At 38.7% G+C, this 24,911-nt stretch overlaps 3 protein-coding genes across 11 annotated transcripts in view; 1 reads left to right on the top strand and 2 right to left on the bottom strand.

The window, feature by feature from the left end:
• Nucleotides 1–24,911, bottom strand: part of LOC125100150 (T-cell-specific guanine nucleotide triphosphate-binding protein 2-like) — a 267,522-nt gene that overhangs the window by 26,016 nt on the left and 216,595 nt on the right. The window lies entirely within an intron of this gene.
• Nucleotides 1–24,911, bottom strand: part of LOC125100147 (T-cell-specific guanine nucleotide triphosphate-binding protein 2-like) — a 303,876-nt gene that overhangs the window by 192,606 nt on the left and 86,359 nt on the right. The window lies entirely within an intron of this gene.
• On the top strand, nucleotides 5,839–22,129 carry LOC125100146 (T-cell-specific guanine nucleotide triphosphate-binding protein 2-like). Of its 4 annotated transcripts, XM_047730071.1 has the most exons (3): nucleotides 5,839–6,074; nucleotides 18,183–18,206; nucleotides 20,210–22,129. In XM_047730071.1, exon 3 carries the CDS (start codon nucleotides 20,230–20,232, stop codon nucleotides 21,553–21,555), a length of 1,326 nt encoding a protein of 441 aa, XP_047586027.1. In that variant the 5' UTR covers nucleotides 5,839–6,074; nucleotides 18,183–18,206; nucleotides 20,210–20,229; the 3' UTR covers nucleotides 21,556–22,129. The 4 variants fall into 4 exon arrangements, with proteins under 4 accessions (XP_047586027.1, XP_047586024.1, XP_047586025.1 ...); XM_047730068.1 differs by lacking the exon at nucleotides 18,183–18,206 and having other exon boundaries at nucleotides 5,839–6,021; nucleotides 20,209–22,129; XM_047730069.1 differs by lacking the exon at nucleotides 18,183–18,206.

Below are 24,911 nucleotides of genomic sequence, written 5' to 3'. Positions count from 1 at the left end.
ACTTCCCCTTCCAATTTCCCCCAAATGCCTTCTCCTAACTCCCCATGTCCTCCATGCTATTTGTTATGCTCCACAAATAAGTGAAACCACATGATAATTGATTCTCTCTGCTTGACTTATTTCACTCAGCATAATCTCTTCCAGTCCTGTCCATGTTGCTACAAAAGTTGGGTATTCATCCTTTCTGATGGAGGCATAATACTGCATGGTGTATATGGAACACATCTTCCTTATCCATTTGTCCATTGAAGGGCATCTTGGTTCTTTCCACAATCAAGGCACCTGAGAGTCAAATTGAGGAATCATAATTGTAGGTATAATCTCTTGAAAGCCACGAGGACAAAGAGGCTCCTTACTTACAGAGGAAAGCACATCAGAATAACGTCAGACCTGTCCACAGAGACCTGGCAAGCCAGAAAGGGACGGCAAGATCTATTCAGGGCATTAAATGAGAAGAACATGCAGCCAAGAATACTTTATCCAGCAAGACTGACATTCAAAATGGATGGAGAGATAAAGAGTTTCCAAGACCGGCAAGGCTTAAAAGACTATGCAACCACCAAGCCAACACTGCAGGAAATATTAAGGGGGGTTCTATAAAAGAGGAAAAATTCTAAGAATAGCATTGAACAGAAATATAGAGACAATCTACAGAAAGAAAGACTTCAAAGGTAACACGATGCCAAATAAAACGTATCTATCAATAATCACTCTCAATGTGAATGGCCTAAATGCGCCCATAAAATGGCACAGGGTTGCAGATTGGATAAAATGACAGAACTCATCCATATGTTGTCTACAGGAGACCCATTTTGAACCTAAAGATACACCCAGACTGAAAGTGAAGGGATGGAGAAGCATCTTTCATGTCAATGGGCCTCAAAAGAAGGCTGGGATAGCGATTCTCATATCAGATAAATTAGATTTTAATCTAAAGACTGTAGTCAGAGATACAGAAGGACACTACATCATTCTTAAAGGGACTATCCACCAAGATGATCTAACAATTGTAAATATCTATGCCCCCAATATGGGAGCAGCCAATTACATAAGAAAACTGTTAATCAAGATAAAGAGTCATATTGATATGAATACATTAATAGTAGGAGATCTTAACATGCCTCTCTTAGAAATAGACAGATCATCGAAGCAGAAAATCAATAAAGAAACAAGATCTTTGAATGACACATTGGACCAGATGGATCTCATAGATATATACAGAACATTCCACCCTAACACAGAATACTCATTCTTCTCAAGTGCACATGGAACCGTCTCAAGAACAGACCACATAATGGGTCACAAATCAGGACTCAACCGATACCAAGAGACTGAGATTATTCCCTGCATATTCTCAGTTCACAATGCTTTGAAACTGGAGCTCAATCACAAGGAAAAGTTCAGAAGGAACTCAAACACCTGGAAGCTAAAGACCACCTTGCTTAAGAATGCTTGGATCAACCAGGAGATCAAAGAAGAACTTAAACAATTCAGGGAAACCAATGAGAATGAAGACACTTCAGTCCAAAACCTATGGGATACAGCAAAGGCGGTCCTAAGGGGGACATACATAGCCCTCCAAGCATCCCTCAAAAAAAATTGAAAAATCCAGAACACACCAGCTGTCTCTACACCTTAAAGAACTGGAGAATCAACAACAAATCAAACCAACTCCACACATAAGAAGGGAAATAATCAAGATTAGAGCTGAGATCAATGAGGTAGAAACCAGAGATAAAGTAGAACGTATCAATGAAACTAGAAGCTGGTTTTTTGAAAGAATCAATAAGATCAGTAAACCATTGGCCACAGTAATCCAAAAGAAAAGAGAGAAAGCCCAAATTCATAAAATTATGAATGAAAAGGGAGAGATCACAACTAACACCAAGGAAGTAGAAACAATCATCAGAAGTTATTATCAACAGTTATATGCCAATAAGCTAAGCAACCTAGATGAAATGATGCATTCCTGGAAAACTGTAAACTCCCAAAATTGAACCAGGAAGAAATGGACAACCTGAATAGACCGATATCTAGTCATAAGATTGAAGCAGTGATCAAAAACCTCCCAAAAAACAAGAGCCCAGGACCTGACGGATTCCCTGGGGAATTCTACCAAACTTTCAAAGAAGAAATAACACCTATTCTCCTGAAGCTGTTTCAAAAAATTGAAGCAGAAGGAAAACTTCCAGACTCTTTCTATGAAGCCAGCATTACCCTGATCCCTAAACCAGGCAAAGACCCTACCAAAAAGGAGATTTTCAGACCAATATCACTGATGAATTTATCCAATTCTTTATGTTATTCAGCTTCTTGCTATACAATTTTTCATAATATTCTCTTACAATTCATCGTGAGTCAGTCTCATATTCTCTTACAATTCTTTGTATTTCTATTGTGTCACTTTGTATTTTGCCTCTTTAATTCTGATTTTATGTGAGCTCTTGCTCTTTCCTTCTTTCTCTCTTTTAAAGAATCTGGCTACAGGTTTATCAATTTTGTTTATGTTTTCAAAGTACCTGCTCCTCATTTCATTGAACTCTTCTATTGGTTTTATAGGTTTATTTCATTTACTCCTGCTATAGCTGGTATTATTTCCTTCCTTCCACTATATTTGGGTTTTGATTGTTCTTCCTTTTCTAGCTCCTCCAGGTATAAGGTTAGGTTGTTTATTTGAGATTTTTCTTATCTTGAGATAGACCTATATTGGTATAAACTTAAGGCTTAGAACTGCTTTGCTGTATTCCAAAGAATTTGGAATGCTATATATTTATTTTTACTTGGTTCCATGAATTTTTTATTTTCCTCTTTCATTTCTTGGTTGATCCATTCACTGTGTAGTAGCATGTAATTTAACCTCCATGTACTTGTGCTCTTTCCATATTTTTTCTTGTGGTTGATTTCTAGTTTCATAGCATTATGGTCTGAAAAAGGTGCATGGTATGACTTTGATCTTTTGAAACTTGTTGAAACATGTTTTGTGGTCTAATATGCAGTCTAATCTGGAGAATGTTCCACATGCTCTTGAAAACAATGTACATTCTGCTGTTCTAGGATGGAATGTTCTGGATATATCATTTAAATCCATCTGGCCCAATGTCAAATCACATAGGAATAAACTTAGCCAAGTGTGCATTGATAGATGAATAGATACACATATACACACACGATGGAATATTACTCGGTCATAAAATAATGAGAGCTTGCCATTTGCCACAACATGGATAGCTTAGAAGGTATTACACCGAGATAAGTGAGAAAGAGAAAGACAAATATTATATAATTTTACTTATATGTGACATCTGAACAAACAACAACAGAACTGACTGTTAAATACAGAGAACAAACTGGTAGTTGCCAGAGGGGAGGTGGGTGCAGCAAAGGTAAAATAAATAAAGGAGATTAAGAGTCATAAACTTCCAGTTATAAAGCGTTTAAGTCACAGGGATGAATAGTAGAACATGAGGAATGTAGTCACTGATATTGTAACAATGTCATATGGTGACTGCATTTATTATGGAGATCTTTGAGTAATGTATAGAGTTGTTTTATCAGTATATTGTGCATCTAAAACTAAGATAATATTTTATGTTAATTATTTTTTAATCAAAATGTGGTGTATGTGTGAAGGAGTAACCTCCAAGTTGGATGAGGTAGTTACTCTTTGCAGGGGATCACCAGAGTTTACTGGGCTGGGCAGGTCTGATTTCTTTTTCTACATTTTTAAAGTGACACCTTTATTGAGCTATAGTTCATGTAGGTTTTATTTCTTGACCTACTTGTCAGTAAAAGAGATGTTTGTTTGAGAAGACATTAATAAATTTTTTTATCTATCAATAATCACTTTAATTTTTTTATTTTTTTGCATTTCTTTAATCTTTAATTTTATTTTTTTAATTTAATTTTTTTCAGTGTTCCAGGATTCATTGTTTATGCACCACACCCAGTACTCCATGCAATACATGCCCTCCGTAATACCCAGCACCAGGCTTACCCATCCTCCCACCCTCCTCCCCTCCAAAACCCTCAGTTTGTTTCTCAGAATCTTTTTAACAGGAGGAGCTTTGAGTGTTTTCATCCAGAACAAATATGAAAGCAAATGAAGAAGCCAGGGTACAGGACATTGTGTAGGGAATGCTGCCATTTTTGTGAAAAGTAGAATACACATTTTGCTTATTTGTTCATACATTCATAAAAGGGACATTTAAGGAATGCACAGTCCCTCTGGTATGGAAACTTAGTGAATGGCCATTGTTTGTTGAGGGACATATTGATGTATAGGTCTTATAACTCTTAAATATAAATTACATAGCAGATTTCTTTTCAACAAATAAATTAAAAAAAAAAAATTAAAGCCAGAATATGGTTGCTAAGGACACAGGGTTACTCTCTACTCAGTTTCCACCCCAAACTGGCATATTGCCTTTTTTTTTTTAATTTTTTTATTTTTTCAGCATAACAGTATTCATTATTTTTGCACCACACCCAGTGCTCCATGCAATCCGTGCCCTCTACAATACCCACAACCTGGTGCCCCCAACCTCCCACCCCCAACCCCTTCAAAATTCTCAGATCGTTTTTCAGAGTCCATAGTCTCTCATGGTTCACCTCCCCTTCCAATTTCCCTCAACTCCCTTCTCCTCTCCATCTCCCCTTGTCCTCCATGCTATTTGGTATGCTCCACAAATAAGTGAAACCATATGATAATTGACTCTCTCTGCTTGACTTATTTCACTCAGCATAATCTCTTCCAGTCCCGTCCATGTTGCTACAAAACTTGGGTATTCATCCTTTCTTTTTTCTTAATTCCAACATTAACCACCCAGAGTTAGCAAAGATTTCCCAGATATCAAGGCTCAGTACCTCAGAAAACTACCCTCACCTCAGATACCAGCTGCATTTGAGAAGTTTCCTTAGGTCACCTGGACCTTTAACTGTCCACAGATTAGAAGAGGTCTATAACCCCCTCAGGCTTGATAATTAGAATGATACACAGAAGTAAGGAAAGCTTTACCTTACAGTTTTATTTAAAAAATACACATAGGGTGAGGTCTGGGAGAGAGTACACGGCTTCCATGCCTATATCATCCTCCCAGAATAACAATGCAAACGCCAACTAAGAAGCCCATTTGAGTATTGGTGTCCAGGATTTTGATTAAGGTTTCATTATGTGGACATGATTGATCAAATCATTGGCCATTTGATAGTACTCAATCTCCAACTCCCCCTTTTCTTCCCCAGAGGTCCAGCTGGCTGAGAGTCCCAACCTCCATTCACATGTTTGGTCTTTCTAGTGACCAGCCACTGACATGAAGCGATCTAGGATCCTACCTGGAATCACTTCATTAGCATAAAAAAGCCAACTTCTAACATTTAGGGAAATCAGGGTTTTTGAAGCTTGTGCCAGACACCAGTGACAAGGAATAGATAGACTCTATATTAGACGTCACTCTCCATAGAGTTTGGGCTGTCCAGGGTTAACACAGGGACCATGAGTGTCATTTTTCCAGGATTCAGGTCTGTGGTCTCTTATTCTGAATTCAGATTCTGCCAGGGCTGGAGCCTATACCCTGGTTAGTATGGCCTCTCAGATGTCACTAGAAGACTTACTCATGATGCCAAAACCACACAGAATCAGTGGCCATGGTGGCTTTCACTTTCTTTTCCTGGCAATGGCTATGTTTCTCGGAACTAAACTTTGGTATTACTTTCTGTTCTTGGAAATGCAGAGTTCTGCAATGTGATAGCTTTTTTTTTTTTTTTTTTTTTTACTTTTGGCCAGATTCCTGTGAGGGTGGAGCAGAGACCAAAGATTATTTAAGTCCTGCCAGCTTCTCACAGGCAGAGCAGACATTTGGGTGACAGTCAGCTCTTTAAACTCTGCAGTGCAAGGCCAGTCTGTGCAGAGGAGTGTTCCTGCTGTGGGCTTCAGGGAGCACTTCAACCAGGCTCAGAATTTTCTGCACAGCCAGGGGACACATTCAGAGCTCAGCTGGGACAAAGTCTCTTCCTTCAGGAGCTAATAAGCAAGGAATCACTTTGGATTGAGTACAGGTCTAAAAATAGAATTACAGGTTTGTACATCTAAGGGTGAGTGTCTGGTTGCTCCATTTTGGGTGCTGTGGATGTGGAGGGCTGAGGGGCAAGATGTCTGGTGGATGCCTTAAGCCAGTTAGAGCATTCACCTATTTGGGACATTTTCAGAGGGCAGATGGAGAACAAACTTTATTCCTGTGAACTGCAGAAGGAACATGTGAATGTCAGGGGTTTTAGTTGACAGGGGCTTTTTCCCAAGAGCTCCTGGATCAGACACTCCCCATCTCAGGCCCAGATACGTTCCCATAGGGAGACAATGCATGTTATCTCTTAAAAGACAATTCAACTGAATAAATAGGAAAGAATGATTAGTTTTATTAAATGAGTCATGAATTAAATTGAACTGTAGGAAAACAAATGTTTTTAAAGGAAGAGAGGAAGGAGAAAAGAAAAAAATATATTAACAAAGAATCTGTTGCATTGTGTTTTTTTAAATATGCTTTTAACCAAGCATGGAGCTCTATGTGGGACTTGAACTCACAACCCTGGGATCAAGACAAGAGCTGAGAATAAGAGTAGGATATTCCACCAACTGAGCCAACCCAGGACCTCAAGATTCCATTACTTTAGTCAGGATTGCTCTCCTATGGGGAAGAGAAAGGGTCTATCAGTAAATTTCCCATGGTTGGTCAGGAAATTCTTACACTGACTGGTTCAATTATACATGCTAAGGGGAGTGAAACTGTAGTTAGTTTAGGTATTTGGTCTTGGTTTAATGAGTACAGGCCTTAATGTAAGTGGCTTCTATGGCCCTGTGACCCTGTGGTTGATCCTTTCCATTGTATTCACATGTCATGATGTTTTTGCTTAATCTCTGCAATATTCATCAGTGCTGACTTCAGGTTCACAGTTTTGGTATCAGCCATCCTCTACATGTTTTTTGCGAAGCTCCAGTCTCAGAGAGATTACTTGCTTAGTGGTTAGCCTGTGTGAACATGCATTTAAAAATTTTTAAGAACACACAGGGTACATGGCAAATTATTAGGATTTTTATAAACAGATAGTTTTCAAAGGTTGGAGTACACTTTGAAGCCATGGTACCCAGGAACCAAACACTCGAAATTGAATAAGTCAAAAAAAGACCCCACTGAGGAATCATCTTTTTAAGCTAAGTAGTTTGTTCAGTGTTCATATGTAGTTGTGTTTCAATTTCCCCAAAAGTGTTAATCTGGATGCAGCTGGTGGTGTTGGTCACAGTATAGACAGCTCTTGCTCAGCTAAAAGATAGTCAGTCTGTCTTATTGTCAAGAAAATCTTTGGCTAGAGAGTATAAGGATCTTTGTTGGGTAGCTATGCTCTTAACAATGGATTCTGCATTATATTTAGGAGTTAAGGATAGGTTCCTAATCAAATTGTCCTGTAAATTTAGCTGTTAACCAGGGAATCATTTCCCTGTCAAAGGAAGCAAATCCTGGGTCATGAATGTGTCCTGGTTAGTCTTTTTTAACTCAGTGATGTAAATCCAAGGGAGCCAACCAATGTGATGTCATATTTTGCTTGAGAAAATTTAGGGACTTGATTAGATATTTCTCTTAGTCTGAAATAAAATGTTGTTTTGCATTCTGGAGTTTACTCCCCCTTCTGAGCATGGGCTCAAACATACACCTGAGGTCCTTATTTTTCCAATATTATGCCAGAATAAAGGAAAGGAAAAGAAGGACAAAGGGTTTCACATTTAGTTAAAGTATGAAGACTTGATCTATTGTCTTGGATGAAGGCAATGTACTTCGATGTCAGTTACTTAGCTTCCTATTCAATTGATTTTGTTGTCTCTAGTATCTGTGCAGGACCAGATGTCAAGTAAAGCCTTCTTTAGCCATGATATGTATACCTAAGACTCAACACCTTCTAGCTTTGTAATAATGTCAGTACTTGGGAGCACTTGGTAAGATTCCTTTCAGTGGGGTTCAAAATGTATAATGTATTCTTCTGATGACAATTACAGACTACCCAATCACCAGACTCTAGACTATGACCATCAGCAGGATCCTTTGAACTGGTATCTGGGAAGACATCCTTAACCCGTTGACGATAGGCTTAATGGCAAAACATTAAATATTTTGCTGTAGTTAGTCATACTAGCATGAGACAACAAGGTATCAGCGAGTAGTTCATGAGATACAAAAGTTGGGTATTCATCCTTTCTGATGGAGGCGTAATATTCTATTGTATATATGGACCATATCTTCTTTACCCATTCATCTGTTGAAGGGCATCTTGGCTCTTTCCACATTTTGGCTATTGTGGCCATTGCTGCTATGAACATTGGGGTCCATATGGCCCTTCTTTTTACTACACCTGTATCTTTGGGGTAAATACCCAGTAGTGCAATTGCAGGGTCATAGGGTAGCTCTATTTTTAATTTCTTAAGGAGTCTCCACACTGTTTTCCAAAGTGGCTGTACCAACCTGCATTTTCACCAACAGTGTAAGAGGGCTCCCTTTCTCCACATCCTGTCCAATGTTTGTTGTTTCTTATCCTTTTAATTTTGACCATTCTAACTGGTGTAAGGTGTGGTATCTCAATGTGGTTTTGATTTGAATTTCCCTGATGACTAATGGTGATGAACATTTTTTCATGTGATAGATCAACATTTTTCTTTAGTCTTCCTGTAATAAAGAAGCCAAAATTGGAGAAACCAATGTTTAGTAATTAATGTTTCATTATTTTATCTTACCTGGAAATGATGTAGATAGATATTTAATGAATTTAATTTAAATCATTACTTAATCTAATTCAGCAAAACTCTAAGATTTTAGTTACTCAAAAATATATGAAACTATTTAAAAATTTACATAAAATGATGAAAAGTATATGTAAACATTTATTCAATATAGTTATTCTTAACAACAAGCCTTAGGTTACCCATAAAATGAGTACTCAGACATCCTGAGACATCAATGCCATTTATTCTCCTGAGCTATTTTTATTTTGTTAATTTTATATATTTTTTAGTTTAATTCCAGGATAGTTAATGTACAGTGTTATATTAGCTTCATGTGTTCAATAACATTTACATATAATGCTGGGTGCACATCACAAGTACACTCCTTAATCTTCATCATCTATTCTACCATTCCCCTTACTATATCCTCTCTGGTAGCCATCAGAGTGTATGGACAGAGTATGGGCATTGTTCTCTATTGTTCTCTATAGTTAGTCAGTTTCTTTGTTGTTTCCTGTCTTGTTAATTTAGCCATTCTGACTGCTGTACTCATTGTGGTTTTGATTTGTATTTTCCTGATGCCAAGTGATCTTGAGCACTTTTTTTTAATTTAATTTTTTTTTCAGCATAACAGTATTCCTTGTTTTTGCACCACACCCAGTGCTCCATGCAATCTGTGCCCTCTCCAATACCCACCACCTGGATCCCCCAACCTCCCACCCCCCGCTGCTTCAGACCCCTCAGATTGTTTTTCAGAGTCCATAGTCTCTCATGGTTCACCTCCCCTTCCAATTTCCCCCAACTTCCTCACTTTTTCATGTATTTGTTGGCCATTGGTATATCTTTTTAAGAAATGTCTGTTCATGTCTTCTTCCCATTTTCTGAGTGGATTATTTGTTTTCTGGGTGTTGAGTTTGAGAAGTTCTTTATAGATCTTGGATACTATTTCTTTATCTCATATGTCACTTGCAAATATCTTCTCCCATTCTGTAAGTTGCCTTTTAGTTTTGTTGACGTTTCTTTTGCTGAACAAACAGAAGCTTTTTATCTTGATGAAGTTCCAATGGTTTATTTTCACTGGTTCCCTCACCTTTGGAGAGGTGTCTAACAAGAAGGTGCTGCAGCCAAGGTGGAAGAGGTTGCTGCCTATGTTCTCCTCTAGGATTGTGATGGATTCTTGTCTCGCATTGAGGTCTTCATCCATTTTGAGTTTATCTTTGTGTATTATGTAAGAAAATGGTCCAATTTCATTCTTTTGCATATGGCTCTCTAATTTTCTCAGCACCATTTACTGAAGAGACTGTCCATTTTCCATTGTATATTCTTTTCTGCTTTGTTAAAGGTTAGTTGACCATAGAGTTGAAGATCCATTTCTGGGCTCTCTATTCTGTTCCATTGGTGCATATGTCTGTTCTTGAGCTAGTACCATACTGTCTTGAAGTAGAAGTCTGGCATTGTGATACCACCAGCCTTAGTATTCTTTTTCAACACTCTTTCAGCTACTCAGGGTCTTTTCTGGTTCCACACAAATTTTAGAATTATTTATTCCAGCTCTGTGAAAAATGTTGATGGTTTTTTGATAGGGATTGCATTGAATGTGTAGATTGCTCTGGACAACATTGACATTTTTGCAATGTTTATTCTTCCAATCCATGAACTAGGAATGTTTTTTCATCTCTTTGTGTCTTCCTCAATTTCTTTTGTAAGTGTTCTACAGTTTCTGGAGTTCAGATCCTTCACCTCTTTGCTTAGGTTTTTGCTAGGTATCTTGTGGGTTTTGGTACAATTGTAAATGGGATCAATTTCTTAATTTATTTTTCTTCAGTCACATTGGTAGTGTGTAGAAATGCAACTGATTTCTGTGCATTGATTTTATATCCAGCCACTTTCCTGAATTACTGTACAAGTGCTAGCAATTTTGGGGTGGAGTCTTTTGGGTTTTCGACCTAAAGTATCATGTGATCTGCGAAGAGTGAGAGTTTAACTTCTTTACTAATTTGGATACCTTTTATTTCCTTTTGTTGTCTGACTACTGAGTCTAGTACTTCTAGCACTATGTTGAACAACAGTAGTAATGGTGATATCCCTGCCATGATCCTCATCTTAACGGAAAAGCTCTCAGTTTTTCTCCATTGAGAATAATATTCTCTGTGGGCTTTTTGTAGATGGCTTTTATGATATTAAGGCATGTTCCCTCTATTCCTACACTTTGAAGAGTTTTCATCAAGAAAGGATATTGTACTTTGTCAAATGCTTTTTCTTCATCAATTGAGAATAGCATATGTTTCTTGACTTTTTTTTATTAATGTGATGTATCATCTTGATTGTTTTGTGAACATTGGACCACCCTTACAGCCCAGAAATAAAACCCACTTGATCCTGGTGAATAATCCTTCTAATGACTGCTGGATCCTTTGGCTAGTTCCTTAGTGAGAATTTTGGCATCCATGTTTTTAAAGGATATTTTTCTGTAATTCTCCTTTTTGGTGGGTTCTTTGTGTGGTTTTGGGATGAAGGTAATGCTAGCCTCATAGAATGTTTTCCTTCAATTTCCATTTTTGAAATAACTTCAGAAGAATAGGTATTAGTTCCTCTTTAAATGTTTGATAGAATTCCCCTGGTAAGTCATCTGGCCCTGGACTCCAGTGTTTTGGGGGAGTTTTATTACTGCTTCAATTTCCTTGCCAGTTATGGGTCTGTTCATGTTTTCTCTTTCTTCTGTTTTCAGTTTTGGTAGATTATAAATTGCCAGGAATGCGTCCATTTCTTCCAGATTGCCTAACTTGTTGGCATATAGTTGCTCATAATGTGTTCTTAAAATTATTGTATTTCCTTGCTCTTGGTCATGATCTCTCTTCTTTCATTCATGATTTTATTAATTTGGGTCCTTGCTCTTTTCTTTTTGATAAGTTTGCTGAGGGATTTATCAATCTTATTAATTCTTTCAAAGAAGCAGTTTCTAGTATTGTTAATTTGTTTTACTGTTCTTCTAGTTTCTAGTTCACTGATTTCTGCTTTGATCTTTATTGTTTCTCTTCTCCTGCTTGGTTTAGGCAGTATTTGCTCCTTGAGGTGCAAGTTTAGCTTGCATATCTGACTTTTCTAATTTTTTGAGAAAGGCTTGCATTGCTATATTCACCCCTCTTAGAACCTCCTTTGCCATAGCCAAAAGATTTTGAACAGCTGTGCTTTCATTTTCATTAGTTTCCATAATTTTTTAAATTCTCATTTAATTTCCTGTTTGACCCATTCATTTTTTTTTCCAAAACAGAAAAGTTTTTTTTTAATTGAAAATTAATATTACCTGATTTTTTTTGGCAGATATTTTTTTTAATTTTTTTTTCAGTGTAACAGTATTCATTGTTTTTGCACCACACCCAGTGCTCCATGCAATCCGTGCCTTCTCCAATACCCACCACCTGGTTCCCCCAACCTCCCACCCCTTGCCCCTTCAAAACCCTCAGATTGTTTTTCAGAGTCCATAGTCTCTCATGGTTCACCTCCCCTTCCAATTTCCCTCAACTCCCTTCTCTCCATCTCCCCTTGTCCTCCATGCTATTGGTTATGCTCCACAAATAAGTGAAACCATATGATAATTGACTCTCTCTGCTTGACTTATTTCACTCAGCATAATCTCTTCCAGTCCCGTCCATGTTGCTACAAAAGTTGGGTATTCATCCTTTCTGATGGAGGCATAATACTCCATAGTGTGTATGGACCGCATCTTCCTTATCCATTCGTCCATTGAAGGGCATCTTGGTTCTTTCCACAGTTTGGCGACGGTGGCCATTGCTACTATAAACATTGGGGTACAGATAGCCCTTCTTTTCACTACATCTGTATCTTTGGGGTAAATACCCAGTAGTGCAATTGCAGTGACCCATTCATTCTTTAGTAGGATTCCCTTATCTTCCAAGTGTTTAAGTTCCTTCCAAACTTCCTTTTCTGATGGAGTTCAAGTTTCAAAGCATTGTGGTCTGAAAACATTAAAGGAATAATCCTAATCTTATCCTTTTGTTGAGACTTGATTTGTGACCCAGTGTGTGTGATCTATTCTAGAGAATGTTCCATGTGCACTAGAGGAGAATGTGTATTCTGTTGCTTTAGGATAGCATGCTCTGTGTATATCTGTGAAGTGCATCTGGTCTAGTCTGTCACTCAAAGCCCTTGTTTTCTTGTTGAACTTCTGCTTAGATGGTCTGTATACCACTGTGAGTGGGGTGTTGAAGTCCCCTACTATTTTTGTATTATTATCAATATGTTTCTTTAATTTGGTTATTAATTGGTTGATATATTTGGCTGGTCCCAAGTTAGTGATGTAAACATTTATAATTATTAGATCTTCTTGTTGTATTATATAATATCCCTCTTTACCCCTTACTACAGTCTTTGGTTTAAAATCTAATTTATCTGATATGAGGATTGCTACCCTAGCTATCTTTTGAGGTCCATTAGCATGATAAATGGTTGTCTGCCCCCCTACTTTCAATCTGGAGGTGACTTTGTGTCCAAAATGAGTCTCTAGTACACAGCATATGGATGGGTCTCACTTTTTCATCCAATCTGATCACCTGTGTCTTTTGATTGGAGCATTTAGCTCATTTAGATTCAGAGTAATTATTAAAAGATATGAATTTAATACCATTATATTATCTTTAGAGTTCATGCTTCTGCAGATTGTCTCTGTTTCTTCTGGTCTATGTTACTCCCAAGAAATTCTCTCTCTTCACTTACAGGATCCCCTTTAGTATTTCTTACAGGGCTGGACTAGTGGTCATAAATTCTTTCAGTTTCTGTTTGTCCGGAAAGCTCTTTCTCTCTCCTTTCATTCTGAATGACAGCTTTGCTGGATAAAATATTCCTGGCTGTGTGTTTTTCTCACTTAGTACTCTGAATATATCATGCCATCCCTTTCTGGCCGGCCAGGTCTCTGTGGATAAGTCTGATGGCACCCTAATGTTTCTACCAGTGTAGCTTAAGAACCTCTTATCTCAAGCTGCTTTTAGGATTTTTTCTCTTTACCTCAAAATATGCAAGCTTCATTATTATATGTTGGGGTGTTGATCTATTTTTATTTATTTTGAGAGGCGTTCTCTTTAGCTATTGGACTTGAATGCCTGTTTCCTTCCCCAGATTAGAGAATTTCTCAGCTTTGATTTGCTCAAATATATTTTCTGGTCCTCTCTCTCTTTCTTCTTCTTCAGAGACCCCAGTAATACTAGTATTGCTTTGCTTTATTATATCACTGATTTCTCAATGCCTTCCCTCATGGTCCATTAGTTGTTTATCTCTCTTTTCCTCAGCTTCTTTCTTTCCATCAACTTGTCTTCTCTGTCACTGACTCTCTCTTCTGCCTCATTTACCCTACCTTTTAGGGTATCCAATTTAGACTGCATCTCAGTTAGGGCATTTTTATTTTTGACCTGACTAAATCTCATTTTTGCATGAAGATGTTACTCAGCCCAGCAAGTAACTTTATAGCTGTTATGCTGATTTCCATCTCCAACATTTTACTTATATCCATATCAATTCAATCTGTGGCAGAGAGTATTACCTCTCGTTCTTTCTTTTGTTGTGAACCCCTCCTCCTAATCATTTTGCCCAGAGAAGAATGGATGAATGAGTGAGCACTATGGAAAATATGAACATTCAGCCAAGCAAAATACACACTAGACAAGTCTGGGGAGGTCGGAAGCTAGAAAAAAAATGAGAAAGAAAAAGAAAAAAAGGGAAAGAAAAAAAAGATGGTGGAAGATGGTATATAATGTTATAGAGTGGACAGAACGGGGTGAGCCCCTTGGTCCTGAGTGTATTATGGTCTGTTAGAAGACACTAAATCCCCAAATTGTAAGGAAAGCAAAACCAAACAACAACAACAACAACAAAATACACACACACACACACACACATACACAATATATTGAATAGAGAAAGGAAGCCAAAATGAAGTGTATGTATATATATTATGTGTATGTGTGTGTGTGTGTGAGTGTGTGTGTGTGTGTTTGTTTGAAAATGTAAAAAATGAAAGTTAAAAAAGACTAAAAAACAAAGAGTTGAGTGGCTCCTGGGTGGCTCAGTGGGTTAAGCCTCTGCCTTTGGCTCAGGTCATGATCTCAGGGTCCTGGGATTGAGCCCAGCCTCGGGCTCTCCACTCCATGGGGAGCCTGCTTCTCCCTCGCACTCTCTGCCTACCTCTCTGCCTACTTGTGATCTCTCTCTGTCAAACAACAACAACAACAACAACAACAACAAAACAACAAAAAACAAGGAGTTGAAAAATAAGAAACTAGTTGCAAGAGGGAAAAAAATAGAAAAATTTACACTGAAATGTAAGTGAATCATGAGAAAAAAAAAACAAGTTGTATACATTATTTTCCCCTAGAGCTAGAGTTTTACAAACCCATGTGGACCGCAAACTTACTGTTTACCTGTTTTTACAGTTGGCTTTCTGGGGGTGGGGGCTGCTGCCCTGACTCTTAGGTGTCTTTCCTGGGAGTAGTTCACCTCCCCTTGTAAGTGGACCAGACTCAGTGTAAGCAGTTTTAGTTGCTCTGAGTGGCGTTTGATCTCTGAAGGCTTTTCATGCCCCTTTAGAGGATCAAAGTAAAAATAGCCATGCCTGGGGCGCCTGGGTGGCTAGGTGGGTTAAGCCTCTGCCTTTAGCTCAGGTCATGATCCCAGGGTCCTGGGATTGAGCCCCGCATTGGGCTCTCTGCCCAGCGGGGACCCTGCTTCTCCCCTCTCTCTGTCTGCCTCTCTGCCTACTTGTGATCTCTGTCTGTCAAATAAATAAATACAATCTTTGAAAAAAAAAATGGCCATCCCGATCTCCAGCCCCAGAGCTGAAAGATGGTGGTCCCCTCTCTCAGGGATAAGCAGTCTTCACTTTGTATGTGCCAAACTCTTCAGACTCCTGCAGTGTGTGCCCACACTGATCCTCCCAGGGGAAGGTGGATGGTTGTCATTAACATCCTTTAAAAGGTTCCCACACAGAGAGTTGTTGCCTGATCCCACACACATCTGCTCTGCCCCTCCCAGGAGAAGGCAGAGGGTCCCCATATTCTTGTCCTTTGCAGGGTCTCCATGCAGAGAGCAGTCACCCCATCAGGACACAGCTTGTGATTTATGGTAAACAGCTCAGAGCCTCCTCCAGAGCTTGCTGACAACTAGTTTCTCTGCTCCAATGTATGGGAACTCTACCAGCTCAGGCACCCCCATTCTTTCCATGGTTCAGGGGATCCTGGGACCACACTGTCCCACCTAGAATTCTGCCCTACTTCACCTGGTGAGCACCTCTAACGCAGGGATGTCTTTCACTGGAACACATTTCTACAGGTTCCAATTTTGTGTTCTGGGGCTATTTCACTTTCCCATAGCTGACTTATGGAGGATCCCTTCCCTGCCTTTTATCTTCCAATATCTCTCCCTCAGTTTCACTTCCCTGCACCTACTTTTTTACTTGCAGAGATCCAGCAATTCTTTTCTTACATCTCAGGTTGAATTCATAGGTGTTCACAATGATATGATTGTCCATCCACTTCTCTGTAAATGGGAAGACTTTATTTTTTATGGATAAATAATAACCCATCCTCTACATATGTACCACATTTTTTTAATCCATTCATCAGTTGATGGACATTAGGGCTCATTCCATAATTTGGCTATTGTAGATAACGCTGCTATAAATATTAAGGTGCATGTATCCTTTGGAATCAATATTTTTTTTTATTCTTTGGGTAAATATCTAGTATTACAATTATTGGATCATATGGTAGTTCTATTTTTAACTTTTTGAGTCACCTCCATACTGTTTTCAAGTAGAGTCCCAATTTGCTTTCCTACAAACAAGGTAAGAAGGAGTACCATGGATCTTAGATACAACATACACAATGTGCTAGTAGGTAGAGCACTTAACTATTTGGAGTTTTAAAGATCCCATTTATTTTTTGTTAGTTTATTCATTCATTTGTTTATTTAGTGTTTTTTGTAATCTAGTCCTTTACCTCATGGACATATTAAAAGAACACAACAGTACTGATGTAATTGAACTATGGACACCAGCAGTACCCAAATAACTAGGGATTAGGACAGGGATTGAACCATTAGACCTCCAAGAATGGGGACTGCAGCCTGATTCCACACACATGGAGAACTGTAACTGCCACCAACAGTTCCCAAATCAGAATGTGAATTCAGAACCAAAGGCTAGGTTTAACTTACTATGAACTATTCAATAGTGTGCCCTGTACACACAACCACAAATTTCCATCATGGACTAAACCAGCAGGTTCCATTATTAAAGACTGCAGAGAGGAAATAGGGAACAGACTAAGCCAGCAAAGACCAGTAAATACAGACTGTGGCCTGGAACTGAGGAAGGGATTCCAGTGTGGACTTGTGGATTGAACCAAAGCCCAAGAATGTTACTCTGTCAGAGCCTGTGTGTCAGTGACAGAGTGATCCACTAACCCTGGGTTGGAAAGGCAATTCTTTCACAAGTTCTCATGCAAAACAGAGCAGAGCCCAAAGGAAGATGGACTTACCAATGACCCTTGTAAATGTTGAGAAAGAGTGAACTCAAAAGGATTCATTGGGCACCACACCTGTTTCTTGTTGTCCCCAAATAGAGTCAGAAGTTTGCTTAGGCTCTAGACACTGTCACTAAATATGTTAAACAAAAGAATTGAACCAAGTAATTCTAACAACCTAATTGACTTTATTAAGTGATTTTTGAATTGGGTATTATCCCATCTAGGAAGTAGAAAGGAGCTCCATTTTGCTATAGAAAAGAAAAGGTTTTTAAATGAGGAGAGAAAGCAGAAAATCAATTATTAGGAAAACAATTATTAGGAAAGAATCCTTGTTTTAGGCTCAGTTGCCATCCTAAGGAGAGAGAAGAAGATCTGTCAGTATAGTTTTTAGTGCTGACCAGGAAACTGCCAAGTTGGCTGCTATAAGATTACATCCCTGGGGTTTGAAACTGCTGTTAGATACTAAGTCTTGGTTTACTGACTTTGGGCTTTAACTTAAATGGACCCATTATGACTCTGTGGCTTTCTTTTTAACACATCTCTCCATAGAACTATAAATCCTGTGTGTCTCACACTGACTTCATTTTGAGTCCTACTTTTATCTCTCACCACCTCATTGTGTGCTCTTGCTTTTGCTTTCTGAGACAGAGCTCTGCCCTTGGAAGAGAGCCCTCACCTTGAATTCTAGGTCTGAACATTGCTAACAGTAAGACCCTCATTGCCTGTCTCTTAACCTCATCATTTATTTGATTTTTTAATCTGAAGTTGGAAATTATTATATGTCCATATAGGATTGTTAAGAGGATGAGATGAGGAATGTATGTAGAGATGCACATCTAAGGTTTACTGGCATGGATTTCTTACATTCTCTGACATTTCTATTCTAGCTACAGAGAACACAGTGCCAGAAGGTGAGTACAAGCTCCCAGGGATATCATAAGGTACTCTGCCCCTACCCCCCTGCACTGCTGTTGCAGCAGAAAATATTAAATAACAGAGCTTCACATACAACAGCAGGTGAGGTATAGAACCTAAAGAAGAATAGGGCATGGCTTTTGTGGAGTTGAAATTTGCTCAGCACACAGAATTTCGCTTTCCATGTCTGCTTTCTCTCTAACTCTGTCATTTGGTTCCCTTTATTTCCCTTTATTTGTTCCATTCCTTAGGACCTGTCTCAGGCGTATTTCCTCACCCTCCAATGCATTCTTTTATCTAGAAAGTGAGCTGGCTCATGAAACAAGTTGTTTCAAGGAGTCTTTTTTTTTTCCTCCCCCATCCTCTGAGAATGCACAGGCAGGACACTATACCAGAAGGAGTTATAGTCTCACCTTGTTGGCTTGCCCTTGAGGCCAAGCTTATATATGCCACTTCCACACTCAGGCTCCTTCAATATGCTTTGTGTGAGGCTTGCTCCCCAGAGGGGTGCTGGGATGGTTTTCTCTCCACACAGCAAGAGGTTGTCCCTGCACATGCCAGATGCTCAGGATTCCTTTCTTCTGTATGTGAAGAATATTCCTGCTGGGTAGTCGGATGTGCTGGCACCATGATTCCTGGTTGTTTAATAGTTGCCTCTTTCACCCTTGACAAGCTAGACACCCTCCCCCCAGTTTTCTCTTCTAAGGAGAATGTCTGAAGGCTGCATTCATATGTGTGCAAGTCCAGACAATGTACACTTGGTCTGAATAATTTCTTCCCAAAATATCTTTTGCCATCATCTCCTGGGCTGCAGTAATGGCTAGCAGAAAGCCCCCAGAGGATGTCTGATCCCTCATTTTAGCCAAAGCACACCTCTCCAGCTTGCATGCTGCTCAGACATCAATGGTGACTTGAAGTGACTTGCTTCCTGGTCTAAAAACTCTGCTCTTAATCTCTGTAGGGGACAGTATACAAATATTTCACATTACCTTTAGTGCTGGATATATGATTCTTCTGGTGCCCCCTCTCAAGATATAAGCTTCCAGTGATCAGATAGGTTCCAGGATTCAAGAACAAGCTCAGTTTCATTGATATCAGAGAAAGTGACAGAAGCCCCTGCTTCAGTCTTTGTTCACATGATCTTTTACATCATTGGCACTCTATATATCAGTCAGTCCTCCAGGAGGATTATCTTCCCTGCATGATTTCTATCCACTTTTATGCACAGGTATGAAGGAGGTGATGGGTGGGGTCCTAGAACAGTTGGGATGGGTCATAGCAAGTGGATAGTCCAACATACTTTTTGTAACATGGGAACCCATGCCACCTGCTGTTGCTTTTCCATGAAATACAAAGAGTCCTTTCAAAACTTTCATGAGCCAGCACACTTTCTAGATAAAAGAAAAAACTAGATAAAAACTAGAAAAAAACACACACACAAAAGAAAACTAGATAAAAAACACATTTGCAATCATTGAAAGTTTCTCCTAATGAAGATATACAGTATCTTTTCTGAGAAAGAAAGGAGCCACTCATCCTTACTTAGGTGTCTCATGTGAGAAAGAAGTTCTATGACATGGTGTTGGAGGTTATCAGAAGTGGGTTTTCTGGAGGGTCTTACATCACAGTGGGAAGGGGTGTTGAGATAACTGCTGGTGTTGTCTTAGATTTGCTGTGATGAAAAAGTAATATTTTCATAACATTACAAACAAAGTAAACTAAAGCAAGAAAAATAAGAATGATGTGGGCTTCTAGAAAAGTTTGGATTGAAGAATCAGGCTGTAAAATTAGTCTGAAAGAATGAAGAATGTCTTATAGAAGAAGGGCTTTCCAAGATAAGGGAAGAGCCTGAACAAAAGCAATGGCTGGACAGAAAGAGAACCGCTCCTGGGTGCAATGTTGTGGCCAGGACTGACATTATACCTGTCCCTAACAGCACAGCCCACATCATTCCTTGCTGTACTAACTTTTTCCTTCCCTTTTTTTCTCCTCCCCATAGTGCCTTCTACTGCTCCAGCCATGGGTCAGTCCCTCTCTTCCACATCCTCTTATACAAAGAGTAGTGATTTGGCCTCCGGCTTTGACAAGTTTTTTAAGAACTTCAAGCCAGAAAGCAAAATCCTCTCTCAGGAAACCATCGCATTGATTGAAACACACCTCAAGGCGGGGGACATTCCCAGAGTGACTTCTGTAATTAGTGATGCATTGAGAGACATTGACAATGCCCCCCTAAACATTGCTGTGACCGGGGAGCCTGGAACAGGGAAGTCCAGTTTCATAAATGCCCTGCGGGGGGTGAGGCACGATGAAGAAGGGGCTGCCCCCACCGGGGCGGTGGAGACAACCTTGGAGAGAATAGCATACAAACACCCAAAACTTCCCAGTGTGACATTTTGGGATCTGCCTGGTATGATGACCACTACCTTTCAGCCACAGAAGTATCTGAAGAAGATGAAATTTGGTGAGTATGACTTCTTTATTATCATCTCTTCTACACGCTTCAAAATTAGTGATGCTCATCTGGCTGAAGCAATTAGAAAAATGAAGAAGAATTTCTACTTTGTTCGAACTAAAGTGGACAGTGATTTACATAGTGCAAAAATAAGTAAACCCAGCACATTCAATAAGGATGAAATCCTGCAAAGGATCCGCAGTGACTGTGTGACTCAGTTGGAGAATGCTAATATGGGTGACACTCAGGTCTTCTTAATCTCCAGCTTTGAATTGTCTGATTATGACTTCCCACACCTGGAGACCACCTTTCTGAGGGAGCTCCCAGCCCACAAGCGCCACATCTTCATGCAATACCTGCCAAATGTTACCGAGGCTGCCATTGACCGGAAGAGGGATTCCCTGAAACAGAAGATCTGGCTGGAGGCCCTGAAGGCTGGAGCATTAGCCACCATCCCTTTCCTGGGTTTTATCAGTGATAATGATGTGGAGAAGCTGGAGGAGACTTTAACCCTCTACAGGTCTTACTTTGGGCTGGATGACGCATCCCTGGAAACTATAGCCAAGGACTTGCATGTGTCAGTGGAGAAAGTCAAGGAAAACCTCACCTCTCCCCATTTGCTATCAGCTGAGAAGGGTGATGACTCATTAGGAGAAAAACTGTTGAGATATATGAAAAACTTCTGTGCTGTTACTGGAGGACCCATTGCCAGTGGTATTTACTTTAGGAAGATATTCTACTTGCAAAATTATCTCCTTGAGTCTGTGGTGAATGATGCGAAAGTTCTTCTTAAAAAACAAGATATTTTTAAGGACCCTATTGAATCTGGGCAATCCTATCTACCTCAGGATGTCAGGAATGAAAATGGGGAAAATGAGGCAGCCAGATCCTGAATTATTCTCAGTATTGGCATGGCACAGGGACCTGGAAGGATGACTTAGGACTTCCCTGAAGCAATCCTGACCCACTCCCTTCAAGGTGTTTCACCGACATTTCCATAATTCACTCTGGAGCAAACCATGAACTTAATGACTGTTATTTGACAGTGAGAACAATCAGCTCTAAAGATTCTTTTCACATGATCTTTCCTGGGAAAATGAAGGACAGGAGTCTGGAATTTTCTGCTTAGCTGAGAGAATATCTCTTTGTGTGATTGTTACTACATACCCAGCACTGGTCTTTCTACTGACATAGTAGTGAGAAAAGGCTGTTCACACAGATCTTCAGAAATTATTTTTTTAAATGATTGCATACATAGTCTATTTTTGGCATTCCTGTTATTCTGTTGTGAATGCAGAAATTCTGATCAGTTAATGTTGACTGATATCCTACTTGTCCTTTCTAGGATTTAATGTTTATTAAATATAATGAACTGAACATGTGTCACAGGAAATGAAAGAGAAACATTAGCTTAAGGAAAAAAATCTATCTAAGGTACACTGTGAGAGGAAGAAATGTGTAAGATGGGAAAATAGTCCAAGGGTTGCAAACTGTAGGTCTAGACACCTCTTGGTGGCTGGCAGTATATTTTGTACCTGAGAATAGAGATTAGGGAATAAGAGACAAGAGAATTGTCATGAATCTAAGTGGGAATTAAAAAAAAATACAAAAGGTCCTTAAACATATCCAATCTCTTGTCTAAGGAGGGAACTACAAATTATAAATGGCACCTACAATAAGATATCATTTATCCGCTATTAGATTGGGCAGATTGCAAGTTTGACATTGTGTGGATGAAACTAGAAAAATAGAGTCTGTCATACAATGTTCATTCATACACAGTGTGTACAGATTAGGCCATCCCTAGGAAAACACGCCTTTACACTTTGCCCCAGTGATCCCGCTTTGAAGAATCTGGGCCATAAAAACTGGGAGTAGATTGGTGGTTAACAGGGGATGGAAAGTGGGCGAGAAATGCGTACTGCTTTTGATACTCTAGTTATAAGTTGAATGTATAGCATGGTGACTAGGGTTTGTAACAGTCTTTTATATTCTACAACAATAATAATAATACTTGAAATTTGCTAAGAAAATAGATCCTAAGCATTTTTACACACACACACACACACACACACACACACACACACACAGTATATATGTGAGGTGATGGATGTATTAATTATATTAATTAACTTGATTATGGTAATCATTTCATTACATGTACATATATATCAAATCATCACATTGTACACTTAAAATATATATGATTTTGTTTGCCAATTTACCTAAATAAGGATGAGGGGGAAAGGAATAATATATCTGGAAAAATTACAAAAAGACATATGTTAAAAGTTATTAGTTACAGCACTATTTGAAATCATAAAACACAAAATTTAAATGTTCTTCAATAGGAAACATTATAGCTACAAAATAGATAGATGATTTGACAACCATACAAAGGAGTAAGTAATATCCTCTATATTTCTGTGTTCTCATCTCCAAAATATATTGTTCGATGCAAAAAGTAAGATGGAGAATTATATGTACAGTATATTAGTGACAATCTAAGACAGTGTAAAATATGAATTATATATTTGCACATATTCTTCAATTAAATATGAAACAACTTCAGTAATAAAATTCAATTGTGTATTGGGGAAGTGATGGGTGGAGAGGCAGTGTAAAGGCTAGATTTTCGTTAATGCAACTTATTTTACATTGGAAATGAATGCAAATGTTTTACAAAGCTTGGTAACTGTGTAATTAAACAAGATGATCTAACATTTAATAAAATACAAAGCAAATCTAAACTTTGTTGGTATAAGAAAACAATTTATCTCTTCTTCTTCTCCCCCTCCCCATCCTCTTCCCCTCCCCTTCTTCTTCTTCTCTCTTGCCCCTCTCCTTCCCCCTCCCCCTCCTTCTCCTCCTCCTCCATTTATTATGTTATATTAGTCACCATACAGTACATCATTGGTTTTTGATGTAGTGTTCCAAGATTCATTGTTTACATATAACACCCAGTGGTCCATAGATATGTGCCCTCCTTAACACCCATCACCAGGCCAACACATCTCCCACCCCCTACCCTCTAAAACCCTCAGTTTGTTTCTCAGAATCCACCGTCTCTCATGATTTGTCTCCCCTTCTGATTCTCCCCCCTTCATTTTTCCCCTCCTTAAAACAATTTATTTCAATATTTTATTTATTTATTTATTTACTTATTTATTTACTATTTTTAAAACTCCACTGTAATTAACATACAGTATTATATTAGTTTTGGTATACAATGGTGATTCAACACTTCTGACCATTTCTCTATGCTCACCACAATAAGTGAATAAATAAGTACTCTTTAATCCCCATCAACTTTTTCACCCACTTTCCTCCCCTCCTCTCCTCCTCCCCTCCAGTGACCACCCATTTGTTCTCCATAGTTAAGAGTCTTTTTTTTGACTGATTTAGTTCTTTAGCATAATACTCTCTAGCTCCATCCACATTATTGCGAATGGAAGGATTTCATTCTTTTCATGGTTGAGTAATATTCCATTGTATATATATACTACTCTTCTTTATCCATTCATGTGGACATGTGGGCTCTAGCTATAATGTGGCTATTGTTGATAATGTTGCTATAAACATTGGGGTGCATGTGCCCCTTTGAATCAGTATGTTTGTATCCTTTGGGTAAATACCTAGTAGTGCAATTACTAGGTTGTAGGGTAGTTCTATTTCTAATTTTTTGAGGAAACTCCATACTAATGTCCAAGTGTCCAGTTTCCATTCTCATCAACAGTGTAAGAGGGTTCCCTTTATTCCACAGCCCCACCAACACCTGTTGATTCTTCTGTTCTTGATTTTAGCCATTCTGACAGGAGTGACGTGATAACTCATTGTAATTTTGATTTGTATGTCCCTTGTCCATCCCTTCCATTTTCAATATGGAGGTGTCCAAGTCTAAAATGAGTCTCTTGTATGCATCATATATTTTTTTTAAAAAAAATCCATTCTGAAACCCTGTTGATTTTGATTGGAACATGTAGTCCATTTACATTCAAAGTAATTATTTTTATACATATTTTATGTTCTATTATTTCTTGTTTTGTCATTGCTTCTGGAGATTTCCTCTGATCTTTTATGGTCTTTGTCACTTTTGTCCTTCTTTCCCATTCAAAGAATACCCTTTAATATTTCTTGCAGGGCTGGTTCACTGGTCACAAACTCCTTTAAGTTTCGTTTCTCTGGGAAATGCTTTATTTCTCCTTCTATCCTGAATGATAGCCTTGCTGGATGGAATATTCTTGGCGGC

Source organism: Lutra lutra, chromosome 5 (genome assembly GCF_902655055.1).
Source record: "Lutra lutra chromosome 5, mLutLut1.2, whole genome shotgun sequence".
Classification (NCBI taxonomy): Eukaryota; Metazoa; Chordata; class Mammalia; order Carnivora; family Mustelidae; genus Lutra; species Lutra lutra.
Note: the sequence above shows the minus strand (reverse complement) of the source record. Positions and strands in the feature narration are given on the sequence as shown.